The sequence below is a fragment of the Anas platyrhynchos genome, chromosome 2 (genome assembly GCF_047663525.1).
Source record: "Anas platyrhynchos isolate ZD024472 breed Pekin duck chromosome 2, IASCAAS_PekinDuck_T2T, whole genome shotgun sequence".
NCBI lineage: Eukaryota > Metazoa > Chordata > Aves > Anseriformes > Anatidae > Anas > Anas platyrhynchos.
In genome coordinates this window covers 97773772-97793120 of record NC_092588.1, presented here as the reverse complement: position 1 = coordinate 97793120, position 19349 = coordinate 97773772, and the positions used below count along the sequence as shown (strand labels likewise).

General features: G+C 42.7%; 1 protein-coding gene across 9 annotated transcripts in view; it reads left to right on the top strand.

The window, feature by feature from the left end:
• BMPER (BMP binding endothelial regulator) overlaps nucleotides 1–19349 on the top strand; it is a 159241-nt gene that overhangs the window by 98793 nt on the left and 41099 nt on the right. For 8 of the 9 annotated variants that reach the window (XM_027451419.3, XM_027451418.3, XM_027451416.3 and 5 more), the window contains 2 exons: nucleotides 1936–2265; nucleotides 9273–9609. In XM_027451419.3, the coding sequence (XP_027307220.1) occupies nucleotides 1936–2265; nucleotides 9273–9609 (667 nt within the window). The remainder of the gene's footprint in view (nucleotides 1–1935; nucleotides 2266–9272; nucleotides 9610–19349) is intronic. The other variant, XM_038174729.2, reaches the window with a different exon arrangement.

Here is a 19349-nt window from a genome sequence, read left to right as displayed (position 1 = left end):
CTCTAGTTGAAGCTAGTGAAAATGACAGAAACGTTACAGCTGCTTTAGCATAGGACTTTGACTAGACTAAACAGACCTGCTGAGAAAGGTGTATTGTTTAGTCGGAGCCATGTTACACTCCATCATAGAAATTCTCTAATTCTCTCTTCTCCATAACATCCATGCCTCTTCCTTTTTTTTTTTTTTTTAGGCTTGAATTTGCCTTTTTAAATCTGCTTTTTCAGAGGAGTCATTGTTAGTTGGATATTTTTTTTTCCAGCTAACAAATAGTATCCTCTGTTACTCTCCACTCCTTTAGGGTGTTAGTTTTTTTTTATTTATTTTGATTTTGATTTTGATTGGTGCTATTCTCAGCTGTCTGATTACTGAGTCAAATTTTTTTTATTGCATCAAGCTCTCCCCCTAAAACATGCATCATCTTTCAGAAGCAGCCTTAGCCCAGCCCATGGGTATTCAGCTGGCAGCAGCAGTGTATAGTTTGTCATGAGATGACTTCTTCCAGGAACAGCAGCAACGAGGTGTGGTTACGACACATTGTTATACCCAAAGGCTGGAATGCAAACAAATTTGCTGCACTTCGTGATTGCTAAGCAATTCAGTCAATTGCTGGGTAAATGCAGGGTAACTCAGCATCTTTGACATGAGTGTGGACAAGTTCTGCCTTTAGGAACTGTGGCATCTCTGACCAGCATACAGCTGCAAACATCACTAAGACATCTCCCTCTGTTTGTAATAATGCAAATGACTGGTAGAGATACCATGCCCTTAGATAGTCATTGCATCATGACTATGTATGACTGGCTTTTAGTTGGTAATATGAGAACAGTAACTACTGAAAGTCAGCTGTGTATGAACAGCATACGTGATAGCCTGTAATATTTTAAAAGGTCGTGTAGTAAATGATCACATTTCATTGGTGATAGGGCTTTCAGCTACTTAATGCTGGTACTACAAAGAATTTGGAAAAATTCTGTAGGTATGTACAATATTATATGTAATATGTTAATATGTAATATATATACACTATTTATATGTGTGCCTATGTAAAATACGGACAGAGTGAGGTCCTGCTGAAATGGTTTGATTAATCTTAATTTGGGGGAATCACCCTTGCCTATCTGGGGACGTTCAAACTAAACCTGAAAAATACACATATGATGTTTTGAATTCTGCTTCTGTGAATGAAGGCTTTGCTCCCACAACAAAACTTAAGGTTGGGAGTTCATTCCAGGTGAATTTAACCATCTGAGAGAAATGCCTTTAGTCTGAGCTATTTGTCTGAGCTCCCAGAGCAGGCAGCAGAAAGAGACAGGCTCCTCCAGAGAGCAACTCCCCAGATATTAAAAGAGATGTCTAAAACTGGTGAGGTGAAAGACATTCCAGTCATGTCTGCTTCTCTCTGTCAGTGAGAGGAGGTTGGATGAATTGCTCAGAGAAGATGCTTCATGCTTGGAAAGCCGGAGCGAGCTTGGAAGGTTCCCATCACACATGTCCAGAGATATGTGGACTCAGCAAGGTCCAGGGCTTTGCCTACTCTGACATCATGAGTCAGGCTTGCATTTTCTAGAAATTAAATAATTTGAACAATCTCACAGGCATTTTAACAACTTAAGCTGTTTGGGTGGCATGTTGTGTTTAAGGGATGGACACACAGGTTGGAAGATTTGTCTTTGGTACCTACCTACAGGTTAGCCTTCCCATGCTGATTTAAGGATTGATCGGCATTTAGTTCCCACCTGTTGTGGGAAAGGCTTCTACAAAAACCAAGAAGCTTCTGTTCTTCAGAAAAAATATATTCCTATGGGTACTCAGCAAAATCTGCCCTGTAGGGCAGATAGATTAGGTGAGAGCAGCATCCACTAAGTTCTTATCAACTGCTTTTTTCAGACTTTGATTGATCCTGATATGGTGCTTTTGTTTCTCACTCACCTGCAGAGCCTGGAGTTTGCACTGTGTTTGGAGACCCTCACTACAACACTTTTGATGGACGGACATTTAACTTTCAGGGAACATGTCAGTACGTTTTGACAAAAGACTGCTCCTCCTCTGCCTCGCCCTTCCAGGTGCTGGTAAAAAACGATGCCCGTCGGACCCGTTCTTTCTCCTGGACAAAGTCAGTGGACCTTGTGTTGGGCAGAAGTACTATCAGCCTCCAGCAGCACCTCACAGTGAAGTGGAATGGGACCCGTATCTCACTACCTTGCGAAACACCTCAATTTCAAATTGATTTGGATGGTTATTTGCTGAAAGTGACAACCAAAGCAGGTAGGGCAAGTGTTCATGTGTGTGCCTTCTCCCTGAAGAAGTTCTCAAGTGCAATGTGAACAGTGTTCAGTATAAAAGCATGACAGTGACAATAAATATATTTCATAATTCTTTAGAGATCTGAGGAACTCAAGTGGTTGATAACTCTTTAAAAACCTTTGCAGCCTTCAAGCAGACAGAGATCCAGCTGTGAGTTTGAAATCTTTGTGGAACATTTCCTAGACTGTTTCATTCTGCAGCCAACAAATAACTTTCTGCACAGACAATTGTGCCATGATTTTCACTTCCAGTAACTAGAGTGGTTTCTTCAGGGTCATCATTTGATACTTATGGATAAGAACATAGATGAAATCAGTTCTTAAACATTCATTTTTTTCTCCAGTTGCAGCAACATAACTTACAGTCTAAGTGGGCAATATGTGTAAGATCATAGTTATTGATGGCTGTAGTGGGTTTAGGTTGTCAAATTATGGAAACATTTCACTGAGGCTATCCAGCAAAATGGATGTCACGGTTTAAAAACTAAGGCTTAATTTGCTGTTTAACATCATATTTTTTTGTTTGCTTTATGTTCGAGTAAGAGTTTGTCTGTGTAGAACAGAGTCCACAGCACCAGAAACAAAAGGAAATCAGAAACTTCAGAGAATCTGGCACCTTTTCTTGTAGAAAAAGAGAGGGGAAGTAGCAGATTCTCAGATAGTCAGAGTCCTAGAATATTCATTAATTGTCAAAATGCTAAACTGGAGGACTTACATTTATTTTGAAAAAAAAAAACTGTTTTAAGACTATAGTATGCTTGCATAGATAAATATTGAGTGTAAGCTAAGAATTTTCTCATTAGCATGTGTTAGGTACCACTGTAGTCCAGGGAGATTTCACTTGCACAGTGAAGCACTGTTTCAGTGAGAATAGTCTTCACTGTTAATTCAATTAAATGCCAAGTTGCAGTGAAACCAATCTTTCTTATAAAATGATATGTTCACAGGCGTTAAGAATAGTCATACTCATTATCTAGCATCTTTTGTTGTTGTTGTTGTTTTTGGTTTCTAAGGGGGATGCTAGCACCCACTGTTGAACTGAGAATTTAGACACCTGTTCATATATCCTCTGGAAATGTAAGTTTGTATAATGTGGATCCCAGCTCTGGGCTCATTCCTAAAAGTGGCAATGTAGATTTTTGTGGCTGTCTGTAAAATGCACACAAGTTGACCATTATTCACAACTTCTAATTAAAAGCATCTTGAGGGTTTCTCTTTGCAGCCAGCTGAATGGTATGAATTCTGGCGATGTGGATTTCATTAGCCAACCACAGGCCAAGGAAAGGTTTTCAGTTGAAGATGAATGACAGCTAATCCTGCTGCTATTCCATTTGTCTCTGGTGCAAGCCTAATAAATGACTACACACATCCTCGTCCATGTGTTGGCAGAGGGAGTGCAAACATGGCATATGACAACATACCAAACAGTGTGTAATCACTGCAAATTATAGTCTAAATAATTCCTCCCCTTAACAGAGAAGGATTAGGTTTCTGTTGCTGAAGGCAGCACGATAGGCCAAGTCCTCCATTCCTCAGCACAGAAGGCCTGGAAAGCAGCAGAGAACAACATGACTCCATTTTGCTGGGACAGGATAAGCAGCACAGAGGCTGTAGAGAGGAAGAATGTGCAGAGTAGAACTGGTTTAAAGACAAAATTTCTGTTCCACAGGAAATTCTGAATGCTAAGGGAAAAAAAAAATGGAGAATTTTATGTTTCAGAAGATAATGTGGATTTTGTTTTAAATGCATACTTTCCCACTGTGTGGGGGGGAAAGAGGTGAAGGGAGGAAATAATGAAAAATAAGGAAAGTCACTGAAGTAGAAGCAAAGATCAAAGTAAAATTGGGCTGGGAAGAGCAGAGTCTGCTGCTGAAAGCTCAGCTAGCATTCCCATGGCTTTTGTTTTTTCCTTTGCAAAACTGGGAGCTAAATCTTGGATGAATTAGGGGAGCCCAAAGCTTCAGGAAGTGTTGTGGCCCCTCACTACAAGGCAATCTGCGTGGCAGAGCTGCCCTGGAGTTGCATATCCTGAGAGTCCAGGCTTCCAGACAGCCCACCAGGCGAGATGGCAGGAAACCAGCTTGGAGCCCTGCCTGGGTTTTGCTGCAAGTTCATTGAATCTGATATGCCTCCCTGAAGCATTTCAGTTCTGATGAATTGGCATTTTCCAGTGAAAACCTGTTTTATGGCTAAACTTCTCGCCAGCTGTAGCCCCGGATGCTATGCAGCAGCAATTCTGGCACCCTGCACTGGCAGGTACTTCTGTTACGGGCTAGGATGGTGTTGAGTCCTTGTTTAAAATTTGTATGTTAAGAAGACAAGAGAGCTAAGGGCTACAGAGCTGGTGTTGTTTCATCTATCCATCTAGTGCAAGAGGGCTTTTTGTTTATTTTCTGTCCTGATCTTTTGCACGTACCTGTTTTGCTGAGGTTTTCTATACCATGGTGGCCCTAAATCTTTAGGGAAGAGTGCTCTGCCAGTTCTCGAGGATGTCTTTACTGTGAAAAATCATGCAGAACAATTGATGGGACTTCCCAGCATGTGAAACTCAGTGTGTGATGTGCATAAATCCAGAAGGATTTCTATTAAATGCAGGAGAGCACATAGTGTGCCAAGTTAAGAAACCGAGTAACAAGTTGATTAAGCATCCTTCAAAGAAAGAGGAAAATTGGAAAACCCTAAAAAGTAACTCCTAGATTTTTATTTATTTATTTATTTATTTATTTATTTTTCTGCACATCCCACAGATGGGACAGATGCTGCATCTTTTGTCTTCAAGTCTCACCAATTACTTGGATTCTGATTCTTGTCCAAGTGAATGGGAAACTCATCCATTAGGGGAGAAATGGGGAGGAAAAGAGAGAAGAGGGAGTTACAGGCACCAAGAAACTCTTCCAAACAATTTGTCTGCCAAAGAGACCATTTCAAACATCGCTCCATAGCATAATCCCATCTGTCACAGCTCTAGCTGGTTTACAGAAACCAACAGAATTTTCTGTATGTGAGCAAACAAAATGGCACACACTGCACGGTGCAATCAGGCACTTATAAAATTATGCACCTTATATTATCTTAGATTAAATACCCTTCCTTTTTACTCCAAAATGCTTGGGCCAGATGATCTTGTGATCACATGGTCCTGTGACTAGCAGTGTTCCCCAGGGGTTGGTGCTGGGTCTAGTCCTGTTCAACACCTTCACTGACGACCTTGATGAGGGAATAGTGTACACCCTCAGCAAGTAAGCCAATGATAAAAAGCTGGGAAGAGTGGCTGACATGCCAGAAAGCTGTGCTGCCATTCAGCGAGACCTGGACGGCTGGAGAGTTGGGCAGGAAGAAACCAAATGAAGTTTAACAAGAGCAAGTGTAGAGTCCTGCACCTGGGAAGGCACAACCACATGTATCAGGCTGGGGGATGACCTGCTGGAGAGGAGCTCTGCGGAGAAGGATCTGGGGGTCCTGGTGGACGATAGGTTGATCATGAGCCAGCAGTGTGCCCTGGTGGCCGAGAAGGCCAGTGGGATCCTGGTGTGCATTAAAAGGAGCGTGGCCAGCAGGTCAAGGGAGGTGATCCTCCCCCTCTACTCTGCCCTGGTCAGGCCTCACCTGGAGTACTGTGTCCAGTTCTGGGCTCCCCGATACAAGAAAGACAGGGATCTCCTGAAAAAGAGTCCAGCGGAGGGCCACAAAGATGATACGGGGCCTGGAGCATGTTCCCTGTGAGGAAAGGCCGAGAAACCTGGCTCTGTTCAGCCTGGAGAAAAGAAGACTAAGAGGGGATCTCATCAATGTGTATAAATACCTGAGGTGTGGGAGACAGAGGGTTGTAGCCAACCTCTTTCAGTGGTTTGTGGGGACAGGACAAGGGGCAATGGCCACAAGATGGAGCACAGGAAGTTCCGCACCAACATGAGAGAACTTCTTCATGGTGAGGTTGATGGAGCACTGGAACAGGCTACCCAGGGAGGCTGTGGAGTCTCCTCTGGAGATATTCAAGGCCCATCTGGATGCCTACCTGGGCAGCCTGCTCTCGGGAACCTGCTTTGGCAGGGGGATTGGACCTGATGATCTCTGTAGGTCCCTTCCAACTGCTACAGTTCTGTGATTCTGTGATCTTTTCCAACCTTTATGATTCTATGAAATGGAAGAAGCTTTGCTATGGACAGAAACCTCTAGGCTGTTCATCAAAGCTAGAAATCTTGTTAGTAAAGCTAAGGACAACATGGCACTATGAAGTTACAAAGCTGTACTTGCATCTGAGCAATTACAGCGGGATAAAGAGTAATTAAATTAATTCCAGCTAGAGGCAAGTATGTCCAATTGTAGTAGCTAAACTGTAACTCTCTTGAATCAAATTGAGTAATCAAAGCAGGAATCTGTAGATTTAATGGTGCATTTTTATATGCTGAGGCAAGAAATCAGAATTGTACGTTATTCTTGTCTGCATTCACAGAGCAATGCGTAACAAGAAGATTAGTTTACCTGTCACCAAGGACATGCAAGTATTCAAGATAATTTTAGAGTTAGCCTGTAATAAGCATGAGTGGCTTCACTGAAAGTCAGTAAGTCAAGACTTGAAAAAGAAAAAATAAAGGAAAATTAGGATTAAATCACTAACCTGTTGTGACTCTGCTTAAAGTCAGCAGTTTCTGAGGGAGCTCATTTGGGGAACAAGTTGAACACTGCCTTAAAAAATTGAGTAATTTTCTGAAGAGAAATGTCTGAGGACTTGGATCTGGATACTTCAAACTTTGAGAAAGTTTACATGATTCTCAAGTCTGAAATAGTCTTAGTTTATAAGTTAATGGCAAGCTTTTTTTCTAAATGCCAGCACAGCAGTATTAGTCTGGTGTCTGCAAATCAAGCTGTTTTGTTTTGTTCAATGTTGTCAGAAGCAAAGACAGCCAGAATTTGAATTTGTCCAGCAGTGATAATGTATGAAGCAGATTAAAAGACAGCTTTCCTCCTTGCCACTGTGCTGGCCTCATTAACAGTTGCAGTCTTGCACAATTTCTCAGTTTTCTGGGTGTAAAATGCCTTTGGAGTAGGCAACAGTGGCCCTTTCCATGCTGGGTTTATGCGACAATCTGAAACTGCTTTCAGGCACAGCTGCAGTACGTATTAGTATTATCATTGCATAACTATAAGGATAAGAAAACACGATGAAATAGACTGTGGTGACTGTCTGACACAGAACAATCGGCAAAAGCTTGTGGGATAAATCTTCCCCCAAACACTTGGTGACAGGGTGTAAATCACTCAAGGGCAGCACCGTGCATACAGATGGCAAAGCTCCCCTTCTATGTCCTCCACTGCCATTTAGGCCTCACCCTGTTCCTTTGCGGTGTGGTTAGGAATTGTCACAGGAGACAATGGGATGTGCTACTAAAGGAAGGGTTCCAGCTTTGAACTGAGTCACTGGTATGTTAATTACTTGCATGAGCACAGGGCAGAATTTGGATCGCAGCATGAAAAGCACTGATTTACAAGAGGAAAGGGTGGTGCTAAGCCAGCTCACACAGCAAGTGTAGAAGGCTGGAGCAAAGCCTTGGTCCTGCACCATGAAGTGGTGCTGTTTGGTGTTCTTGGCCAGGCAGGGAGAAAAGGGTAAAATCTGGACTACCCTGTTTAAAAGCAAGTTGCTGTGTTTATCCTTAACTAACCACCACACATGATGGTTTATTATTCATTTTACAGGAATAAATTAACATCAGCAAAGTGGGTTGTGATGGAGGGCACTGCAAAGATGTGAAGTATTAGCATTCATGAGACATGGGAAAAATTAAAAGAAAGGCCATTTTTGGATGGAAATTAAGCAGCAGTGATTCTTGGTATTGTTTTTATCCCTATGATTCAAAAATGGCATTCCTTTATGAGATGCATATTTACTCCGCAGAAGATGGAATTCATTTAGTGTAAATTCACCCAGGTATAAAAACTATTTTAGTCTCTGCCTGATCTCCGTGTCCTCTATAGTATCACTGGAAACAGAAAGGCGTTCATAAGGTAGTTTGTCCTCTGCATTAGGCACCCATGTTGTGATCCCTGAGCTGTCTATTTCTGTCCATCAAAGAGAGGGACCAGGCAGCTGACTTAAGCTAGACATCTAGCTTTTAGGTGAATAAAGACACAAAATAGATTTCACTGACAGAAAACAATTTTGATTTTGATGCAGTGGAATTATGAAACCTTACTGTAAAAGATTGTAGCAGAGCACTTACATCCTGGCCTCTAGATAAATGTTCCATGTCTACCATCATTCCTCAGTGCTGCTGACTTGTGATGACAACTTTGTTGTCAATTCACACCTTTTGAATGAACCATTTGAAACCTTTTCAGACTGCCTTCTTACAGCTGTTTTACCCATCTGACATCTCCTTGCTCTCATCTTTTTCTCTCTTTTTATCCACACAGAGTACTGTTTTTGGAACAGCTGTACTTTCCCAAATAAGTTAACACCTCTTTAGGCAGGAAAAAGAAGGATGTTTTCTAGGCAGCAGTCACTGGCAAAGTCCCATGGGGCATGGACACCTTTGTATGTCCATGACTTGTACAGTAGGTGACAGAAGCTGAAATTCTGGCCCTTCTGAAATCTGCTAGAAATTTGCTGTAGCTAATTCAATTTGCAGAATTTCACAAAAGCCCTCTTTCAGTGTTGAGAGTAGTTCTGCTGTGGATACAGACTGGACAGGATTTTTTTTAGGATAACCATATTCAATAGCAAGGAGGAACAAAAGTATACAGAGACAGGCTTGCATATGTTGTAATCAAGTGTGGTTTAAGAAACTATACTTGCCAGAGGTACTTACTGGGAGGTATATAGAAATCTAACAGCATTATCAGGAGGAAAACTGTAGCTTTGTTTAGTTTTCCATGAAACGCTGTTTCACGAATGTAAGTCACAATTTGTGATACTCGATTTCTTCTCTCTTTTTAATACGTATTTTTGTCTCATCTCTTTCTTTTTAGGCTTGGAAATCTCATGGGATGGAGACAGTTTTGTGGAAGTCATGGCCGCACCACATCTGAAGGGCAAACTCTGTGGTCTGTGTGGCAACTACAACGGGCACAAGCGAGATGACCTAATTGGAGGGGATGGGAATTTCAAGTTTGATGTGGATGACTTTGCTGAATCCTGGCGTGTGGAGTCCAACGAGTTCTGCAATCGTCCGCAGAGGAAACCTGTGCCTGAGCTCTGCCATGGGACAGTCAGAGTGAAACTCCGGGCTCACCGGGAATGCCAGAAGCTCAAAGCCTGGGAGTTTCAGGGCTGTCATTCAACGGTGGATTATACAACTTTTTACAGGTAAGTGTGGCTTGCTGAGGAAGGAGAAAAAAAAGTTACAGTTCAAGGAGAAAAAACACACAGAATTGGCCCAATTTCAGCAGCATTTGAGTGCATGCTTTGAGCTATTTTTGCTAAGAATTAATATACAGGCTTAGTGTTAGGCTTAATAAGTTATAAAGTACTTTCTTGAGTTGGGGATAAGCTAATTAATGCAGACCTGAGCAGCTAACAGGGAGAAAGGCAGGGTTATGATCAGAGAAAAGGAAAAAAAAAAAGTGATTTTGGAGACTGAGAAAAGAGTGGGAAGATAACAAAAGGTTTCAAAACATTTTGGTAAGCTCTTTCTAATTTCAAAGTAATCTGTAAAGCTCTGGCTGACTTTAATTGCTGTTGCTTGTAGTCTTCCTGAAAAGTTTTTGAAAATTACTTTATTAAAGCATGGATTTCAAGTGCTCCTTCTGCCTCTTGGATGGTGTAGTTTGTCAGTGTGAGAGTTTGAAAGGGTAGAGTTAAACAAATGTTCAGTGCTTTCTCATCTTGCCCTGGGAACAAAGGAAGGCAGGAGAGGATTCTAGAAGCCTTTTCTGAGTGAATTATTTAAGATTTTTTTTGTCTTTAAAAAGCTTCCAGTCTAAACCACAGAGACATCATTTCTGTTCTTTAATTGGCATGAGTTTATTTGACCCTCACTTAGTAAATAAAATTGGCTTTTCATTTGATTGCCTGACATAAAAGATGAAAGCGAGGCGAGGCACAGTGGTGTGATGGTGGATGGAGCTGCCTGCTCTCTGCGCTTCCAGCTTTCTCCACTCGCGCACATCTGCTGAACTATTGGGCTTATTAGGAAAAGCTTTCTAAAATGATTCCATTTCCCTTATGAATTGTCTTTCCTCTTGTTTTATAATGAGGCAGAAAGACTTTTATCTACCCCACCAGAATATGGCTGAGTACTGGGAAATGCTAAAAGAAGCCTCATGGTTTGGCTTGTAGTCTCTGTGCTTCTGCATTTAGTTTCCCATAGTGTATCCTAGGCTAGGAGCCTGGCAAAGAGTGAAAATTATACTGTGGGCAGGTTATAATACTTTATCTTTTCCAATGGCTGGGGGCACAGCAAAGTCTGCTAGAGATACTAACACATGCACACAGGGTCTGTTGGATGCATTTCAGCAGCATTCCCATCTCACTTCCATCGTCCTCTGAAGGTAAGTGATGACAATGCAAATGGAAAACAGGCTCAGAGAGATTTGTTTCATTTTTCAGTTGATTTTTTTTTGTCTCTTCTTAAAAGTAGTTTGTGATTAATTTACTGCAATACACTTCCTGACACCACAGCGGAAAATGATTTATATTTTGGCTAGAGCAGCCAGAAAAAAAATAAATCTCTACATGCTTGCACTGAAGAATTACCATAGAGCATTTGTGTTTCTTTACAATCTTGTCTCCTATTTGTCCTGGAAAGACAATGACATCAAGAAAGTATTTAATTAGATAAAATAAATACTTTTAGAGAAAAGTTTATTTTTCCCTAAGGAAACTGCTTTGAAATGACCATCATATACTGTCAGAAGTAGCTGTTCCTTTGCTTGTTTAGATATCACCAGTTAGAATGCTCAGATAAAAATAGGGGATCCATAGATAAAATGTAAGTGTAAAATAAATAATGAGATTTAGTATGATGCTGCTGCTTTCTAGAAATGAACGGAGCTGTAGCAAAGTATTTATTCAATGATCATGGCCATTTTTCATAGCAGGAAATTCATGCAAGCAGGTAAGAATTATGGTAAACACATTCAAGAAAGCTCAGGGGATCTTTCTAATATAAATCTTTACTTACATATACATATATGTGTGTGTGTATATATTTATAAAATATGACTACTTATGAGATCTGATTTTTTTATAAATGTTTTTCAAGGAGACCAATGTTAGTGATATATTTCTGCAGAAAATCTTAATTACATTTGAAAGACATTTAAATTAACACATACAATTTTTTTTTTTAGAAATGCACACATAATCAATATACTTTAATTTCAGGTTAGGTTTAGCAACAATTTTGCCAGTTCTTCTTTTCTGACTGTGAACAAGTTTCTAACAATAAAGGCAGTGAAAAAGGCATAAAATTAGGGTCTTTTTAAAAATTATTTATTTTTATTTTTCTTCTCTCTGAATTGAATAGCTTCTCAGTTTTTATTCTCCAACATTGCATATTATGTTGAAATACTGCATTCTCAAGAGTTAATCTTTCTTGATGATTCTAGCCTGTATTATCAACGTTGCCTCATTTTCACTATGCTGCTCTGTTAGTGACCTGCTGCTAATAAGAATTCTCAGAAATAGAAATAAACTCAGAACATTTAGAATTAGGGTGTGTTTTCTGCAAATACCAAAAAAGGCAGTGAACAATATATTGCAAACCTTTGTCTGACATTGTGTTACTGATGAGATTTCTGTGAAGACATCTCAAATTCATTTTAAGTCTCATTCTTCTTATAGCTGTTGTTTCTCCTTTTGCTGGACATCCAAAAACCATATACAGCAAGATTGCCATGATTGCTAGGTGAAAAGGACATTGTTAATGTTTAAAAGGGTAAAGATCAAGTTGCATGATTATGGGGTGAAGAACAGCTAAGTCCTGAATTTCACCTTGATAGATCTTTGACACCTTACAAGAAATAAGGGGCACATTGCCCTTCACCTTTTTTTGGTATTATAACTTTGGTGACTTGTGTCTCTGCAAAGCATGTGGAAGAATAAAGCAAAATGTAAGCATAAAAGAAAGGATTTTGAAATAGTCTGGACTGCAAACTAACATTTTTAACATCTAATTTTACACCACTCTTTTAATTCTTTGTTTTGTAACTAGACACGTTTTATGGGCTTTTAATTGCGGTTTGTTTTGTTTAGTTTGGGGTTGGTACTTTTTTTGTTTATTTTTAATGCATTGCTAGTTGTTCAGTACTTATGAGCAATACTTTAAAAATAACCCTTAGGGCCGAACTTTATGGAAGTTCATTTAAACAGGCAAAAAAATTTTGAATTTCCAGATTTTGGTAAAGTCTCATTAAAGATATTAAGAGATTAATCAGTGACAGTCATCACCATTGACTCTTGTCTATTTTGATAAATATGGCTAAACATCCTGGATTACTCCTTGCCAGGGTGGGGAATGTTACCAAGGTTACTCAGTATAAGGTTTTTTAGAGGGGAATATTTTATTCATGTATGCAATACATTTGCACTCGGACATTGAAGCTGCTATTTAGTATAAGCAGCACTAATAATAGGTGACACCATCTGAACTGTTCGTGCTGCTGTTACCAGAAAATACTCTTATCACATTATTAAAAATTATTATGGTACTCTTTAAGCTCTTGGATGAGGACCTAGGGCTTGGGGAGTTTGAGGAAGGAGAAGAGGTCTTTCTGTCTGTGCTCACTGATCCCTACCTATCCCATGTCTAATCTTGTTCTGCGTCTTTGAGCTGTGCTGCAGCAGGGACAGGAAGATGATTCTAGTCCTGGTGAGGCTGGGGAACACCATGGCATTGGGAGCAGCTGCCTGGCATGCCCCAACCATGGCTGATGTGTCTTGGGAGAAGGCAGCACCCAACAGAGGGTGCAGGGTTGGGAGTGACAGAGGCACAGGAGCACTGCTTGGAGCAGGTTGGGCTGCAGGAAGCAGCATGATGGGAGATAATGCCCTTTGTAATATCTGCCCTCATTAGCATCTATGATTTCTAGTAGATTTTTTTAACAGTTTGATATCACTGGTAGACTTGGAATGTGATATCAACACAATATCAGTGGATCACTCATCTCTAATATGCATACACAGCAACTGAGTTCATAAATGATTAGCCAGACATTGCTTAAGACTCCCTCTACAGCCATAACTTCGGAAAAATATTTAATGTCTTGTTTTTGTCATGCAGTAGATTTCCCTATCTGAGGTTGTAAAAATTGTGCTAGAGACAAGTCTTTTTATTATCATTATTACTCATTCTGTTACTGTTATATTTTTGTTATTGTTGTTATTATTATAGAATCATAGAATCATAGAATCATAGAATATCCTGAGTTGGAAGGGACCCTTAAGGATCATCAAGTCCAACTCTTGACACCGCACAGGTCTACCCAAAAGTTCAGACCATGTGACTAAGTGCACAGTCCAATCTCTTCTTAAATTCAGACAGGCTCGGTGCAGTGACCACTTCCCTGGGGAGCCTGTTCCAGTGTGCAACCACTCTCTCTGTGAAGAACCTCCTCCTGATGTCAAGCCTAAATTTCCCCTGCCTCAGCTTAACCCCGTTCCCGCGGGTCCTGTCACTGGTGTTAATGGAGAAAAGGTCTCCTGCCTCTCGACACCCCCTTACGAGGAAGTTGTAGACTGCGATGAGGTCTCCCCTCAGCCTCCTCTTCTCCAGGCTGAACAGGCCCAGTGCCCTCAGCCGTTCCTCATATGTCTTCCCCTCCAGGCCTTTCACCACCTTCGTAGCCCTCCTCTGGACACTCTCCAACAGTTTCATGTCCTTTTTATACTGTGGTGCCCAGAACTGCACACAGTACTTGAGGTGAGGCCGCACCAGCGCAGAGTAGAGCGGGACAATCACCTCCCTTGACCTACTAGCGATGCCGTGCTTGATGCACCCCAGGACACGGTTGGCCCTCCTGGCTGCCAGGGCACACTGCTGGCTCATATTGAACTTGCTGTCTACCACGACCCCCAGATCCCTCTCTTCAAGGCTGCTCTCCAGCGTCTCATCGCCCAGTCTGTACGTGCAGCCGGGGTTTCCCCGTCCCAGGTGCAGGACCCGGCACTTGCTCTTATTGAACTTCATGCGGTTGGTGATCGCCCATCTCTCCAACCTATCCAGATCCCTCTGCAAGGCCTTTCCACCCTCATTCGAGTCCACAACTCCTCCAAGTTTGGTGTCATCAGCAAACTTGCTCAAAATACCTTCTATTCCTACATCCAGATCGTTTATAAAAATATTGAAAAGTACCGGCCCTAAAATGGAGCCTTGAGGGACCCCACTGGTGACCGCCCGCAGCCTGACGCAGCCCCATTCACCATAACCCTTTGGGCCCTGCCCGTTAGCCAATTGCTCACCCATCGTATGATGTTTTTATTTAGCTGTATGGTGGACATTTTGTCCAGTAGGATCCTATGGGAAACCGTGTCAAAAGCCTTGCTGAAGTCCAAAAAAATCACATCAGCCGGTTTCCCTTGGTCCACCATACGGGTGATCTTATCATAAAAGGAAATCAGGTTAGTTAGGCAGGACCTACCCTTCACAAACCCATGCTGGCTGGGACCAATGACTGCTTTGTCCCCCAGGTGCGCCTCAATAAGTTCGAGAACCATCTTCTCCATGATTTTACGAGGCACTGACGTGAGACTGACAGGCCTGTAATTGCTAGGGTCTTCTTTCTGACCCTTCTTGAAAATCGGCACAACATTTGCCAGCTTCCAGTCTACCAGGACCTCTCCAGATTCCCAGGATCGTTGAAAAATAATTGAGAGAGGTTCCGCGATGACGTCCGCCAGCTCTTTCAGCACCCGGGGATGAATCCCATCCGGACCCATGGACTTGTAGGGATCCAGGTGGAGTAGCAAATCCCGCACACGTTCAGGGTCGGTTGGGAGTTTGTCATCCCCACCGTGCTGGTCCTCCAGCTCAGGGCACCCTGGGTCCCGAAGCCCATCATCGGCATTGAAGACAGAGGCAAAGAAGGCGTTAAGCGTCTCTGCTTTGCCTATGTCATTGTCTGTGAGGAGACCTTCCCTATCAAGGAGCGGCCCTATGTATTCTTTAGTTCTCCTTTTTCCATTCACATATCTAAAAAAACCCTTTTTATTTTCTCTCACAGACACAGCCAGCTTCAACTCTAGGTGTGCTTTAGCCACATGAATTTTCTCCCTACAAACACGAACAGCATCCCTGTATTCTTTCCATAACACCTGGCCCTCCTTCCAGTAGCGAAACACTCTCTGTTTCCGCCTAATCTCCATCAGAATGTTCCTGGTCAGCCACGCCGGCCTCCTGCCCCGCCTGCCTGACTTGCGATATTTAGGAATTGCCTGATCTTGTGCTTCTAGGAGGCATCGCTTAAAGAATGACCAGCACTGGTGGACATCGAGGCCTTCAAGAGCAGTTTCCCAGGGGACCTTGATGACTAGTTCCCTGAGCAGCCTGAAGTCCGCTTTCCCCATATCCAGGGATGAGGTTTTGGTGGCACTTTTCCTTCTGTCACCGTAAATTTTGAACTCAACCACTTCATGGTCGCTATGACCGAGGCGGCCACCAATCACCACATCTCCCACCAGACCCTCTCTGTTTTCTAGCAACAGGTCTAGGAGGGCACCTTTCCTAGTTGGCTCCGTTAGCACCTGCACCGAAAAGTTATCATCTAGGTGCTTCATGAACCTCCTGGACTTGCTCGTGTCAGCCGTGTGGCACTCCCAGTTAACGTCTGGCAAGTTGAAGTCCCCCATAAGGACAAGGGGAGTTAATCTCGAGGCCTCTCTTAGTTCTGTAAAGAATAATTTATCGGCGCTATCGTCCTGGCCAGGCGGTCTGTAATAGACTCCCACAACAACATCCCCTTTATTCGTTCGTCCCTTGATCCTTACCCAGAGGCTCTCAACTTTGCCATCGCTGACCTGGAGTTCCACACAGTCCAGCCCCTGCTTCACATACATCGCCACCCCACCACCTCGCCTACCCTGCCTGTCCCTCCTGAAGAGCCTGTAACCATCTATCGCAACACCCCAGTCACAGGACTCATCCCACCAGGTTTCACTTATGCTGATGATGTCGTAGTTGCAGGACTGGGCCAGGACTTCTAGCTCATCCATTTTATTCCTCATACTGCGTGCGTTTGTGTAGAAGCATTTCAGGTGCGTCTCCTTACACTCAGCACCTTGTGGATCTAACCGAAGGACCTCACTGGCACACAGCCCCTCTGATTCTAGCGTACCATCCCTTAGGTCTTCACCAGCGTGCCTGGTTTTAGCCCCTTCCCCCTTCGACTCTAGTTTAAAGCCCTATCTATCAGCCCTGCCAACTCCTGACCAAAGATCCTTACCCCTCTCCGAGAGAGGCGCATCCCATCCGGTGCATCAGGCCCGGTGTAGCATAGACCTTCCCGTGATCAAAGAACCCAAAGTTCTGCCGGTCACACCAGTTTCGAAGCCACGAGTTTATGTGAACAGCACACCTTTCAGCCTCAATCCCCCCTATCGGAAGGACAGAGGCAAACACAATTTTTAACAGTCAGTAGCACACCAAAAAGGTAGTTACTTTTTCTCTTTTGTAATTGTTGTAAGAGGTGTGTTTTTTTTTTCCTCAAAAACCTAAATTTAATCATAGTAATTATTTTATGATGAGCTTCATGATAATAGCATCATTTGCTTGAATCACTTAATCAAATGCATTCAGGAATTGCAAATCTACTCTATTGCAATTCTTGTCTTAGATATTCCTTGTGATTGTGGCTGACCTTAGTCCAGTATAGCTCTTGGTTATTCAGTTAATTAGTTCTTTTTCCAGTTAACCAATTAACTTTGCACAGTTAACTTTTCAGTCTTGCAGTTTTTCTCAAAATTTCCATTTAACTAGAGAAAATGTTATTGTTTAGCACCAGCACATAAGTTGCAATTCTATTTAATCCATCATCTCCCTGTTACTCAGTTTGACAGATATGTCGTGAATAGTTGCAGAGAACATGCAAGCTGCAGCGTCACAAAGTTAATTATGAGCTCTATTTAAAAGATGGGGACTAAGGGTTTGTGGCTTTGAAGCAGAGGGTTTTAAGTTTTTTTTTCTCTCCTGTTAACAATGATGTCCTACAGCTGTAAAATTCATGTGGTTATGCCCCAATGTTCACTCAGCGGGACGGTGCAAAAGAAATGTCATCTGAAGAATGACTTCAGACAGGCCTGCTTCAAGTGTTCGAGGAGTGGGTGGAACTAGGAGCTCTGTAGCCCTCTGCTTTCTGCCAAGGGTGCATATTGCAAAATTCTCCCTGTGAGATTTTCTGGTTCTGGCTGTGCACGTGGGCACAGCAGTTGCCTGTGCTGCTCCAGCTGGGGCTAGGCTGCTCTGGGGCTTGTCTGTGGTGTAACCAAAGGGTGGCCGTAGCTCTGGCTTCTCACCAGGGCTGCTTCTGCCCCTGCCCCTGCCCCTGCCCCTGCCCCTGCCCCTGCCCCTGCTCCTGCACCTGCACCTGCACCAGCCTCCACATCTGTATCTCCACCCACAGTGGCACACTGTCCCCCCCTTCAAGACAGGTTAGTGGTGTTGGCTCAAATGAAGTATCGATGGCATGAAGCTGTGGATGGCCCCTGTGCAGTTCCAGTGCAGTGCAAGTTTTCTTGCTCCCACTCACTCTTGTGCTAAGGTAACGATGTTCCTGCTCCTGTCTAACCACCTTTCTGAAGCCAGTCCTGAGTCTGGGTACTAACAGCAGTGTAACCACAGCAAAGGGGAAGTTCAGGGTGAAACAATTTACTCAGCTTCTTGGGCAAATTGTCACCAAGCAGCTGTGCAGCCCAGGGAGCTTCTGGTTTGGAAGGAATTTAAAAATATTTGAAATTATAATTGTATTTTTTTTAAGCAAATCTTCACCAGGAGTTGAGTTTCCCATGAGCTAGATGCTCCCTTTCTCAGTCTGCTCTGTTCAGCATCTTTAAGTCTTTCATCCATTTGAAGTAACCCTCTAGAGCTTTAGCTGCTTGCATTAGTAAGTGCTTAATAATTTAGGCTTTCTGTACAGAAATACTCTGCTTTATGTCACTCTACGTACACAAGGTGATCCTTTGCAGATCAGCAGTGGAGTAGAGTGCAGAGGACTAAGCCTGAAGGCATAGTCCATGGGAGAGCTGATGTTCCCAGGCCTTATTAGAGTACTTGTGCTTGGGAATGCATTCTCCACACAAACTTGGATGGGCTGCCTTTACTTTGTGCCCTTATAAGAACTGACATTACTCCTGAAACCGCTTCTAAATGTCAGCCATCGAGTCACACCTGTGCATCTTGTGTAGCATTGTGCTGAGCTCACTGACATGCAGGTAAAAGGCATCATGACCTACAGTGCTAGTGACTGGCAGTGCTAACAAGTGGGAGAAAACAGTTTTTGTGGTGTCTGATGCACTTGGGGATATATAGCAGCAAGTATCAAACTTTGTTACCCCTATGCTGACAGTAAGGGGTGCTGCAAAAATACCACAGTATGTATAAATATACATAAATGTATAGATCACCACTGTTCTAAGCCTCCTCCTTGAAGTATTTTTCATTTGAAGTAGCCAAAAGTGGGTGCAAGCTGCCAAAAAAATACTGCTTAATTTTAAGGATTAGAAACTTGGATTTGGACAAATAGGTTGAGTGGTCAGGAAAGATAAATCTGAACTTGAGCTGAGCTCACTTATCTGTGGATCATGATTCCTCTTCATCTTTCCCCCATGCCCCTGCCCCTGGTGGGGTATTTTTCACGTAACCAAGCCCCGTTCACTTGTGTCTGTTTAGAAAATTACCTCAGGAATTTGGGGCTAGAAAACATTCTTCTCTTTGTATCAGTGGTTATTACAGCTGTAAAATGTTGAAGCAGTGCCAGAGGATTCACAGATGTCTCCTTTCCTGTTGAGGTATTGGGAGAGGGCAGGGGGGGAGGATGAGGGTGGAGAGGGCTCCAAAATCTAACAAGATTGTGGTGTTGGACAGACACCGTTCACCTGGGACCATCTATGGCTTG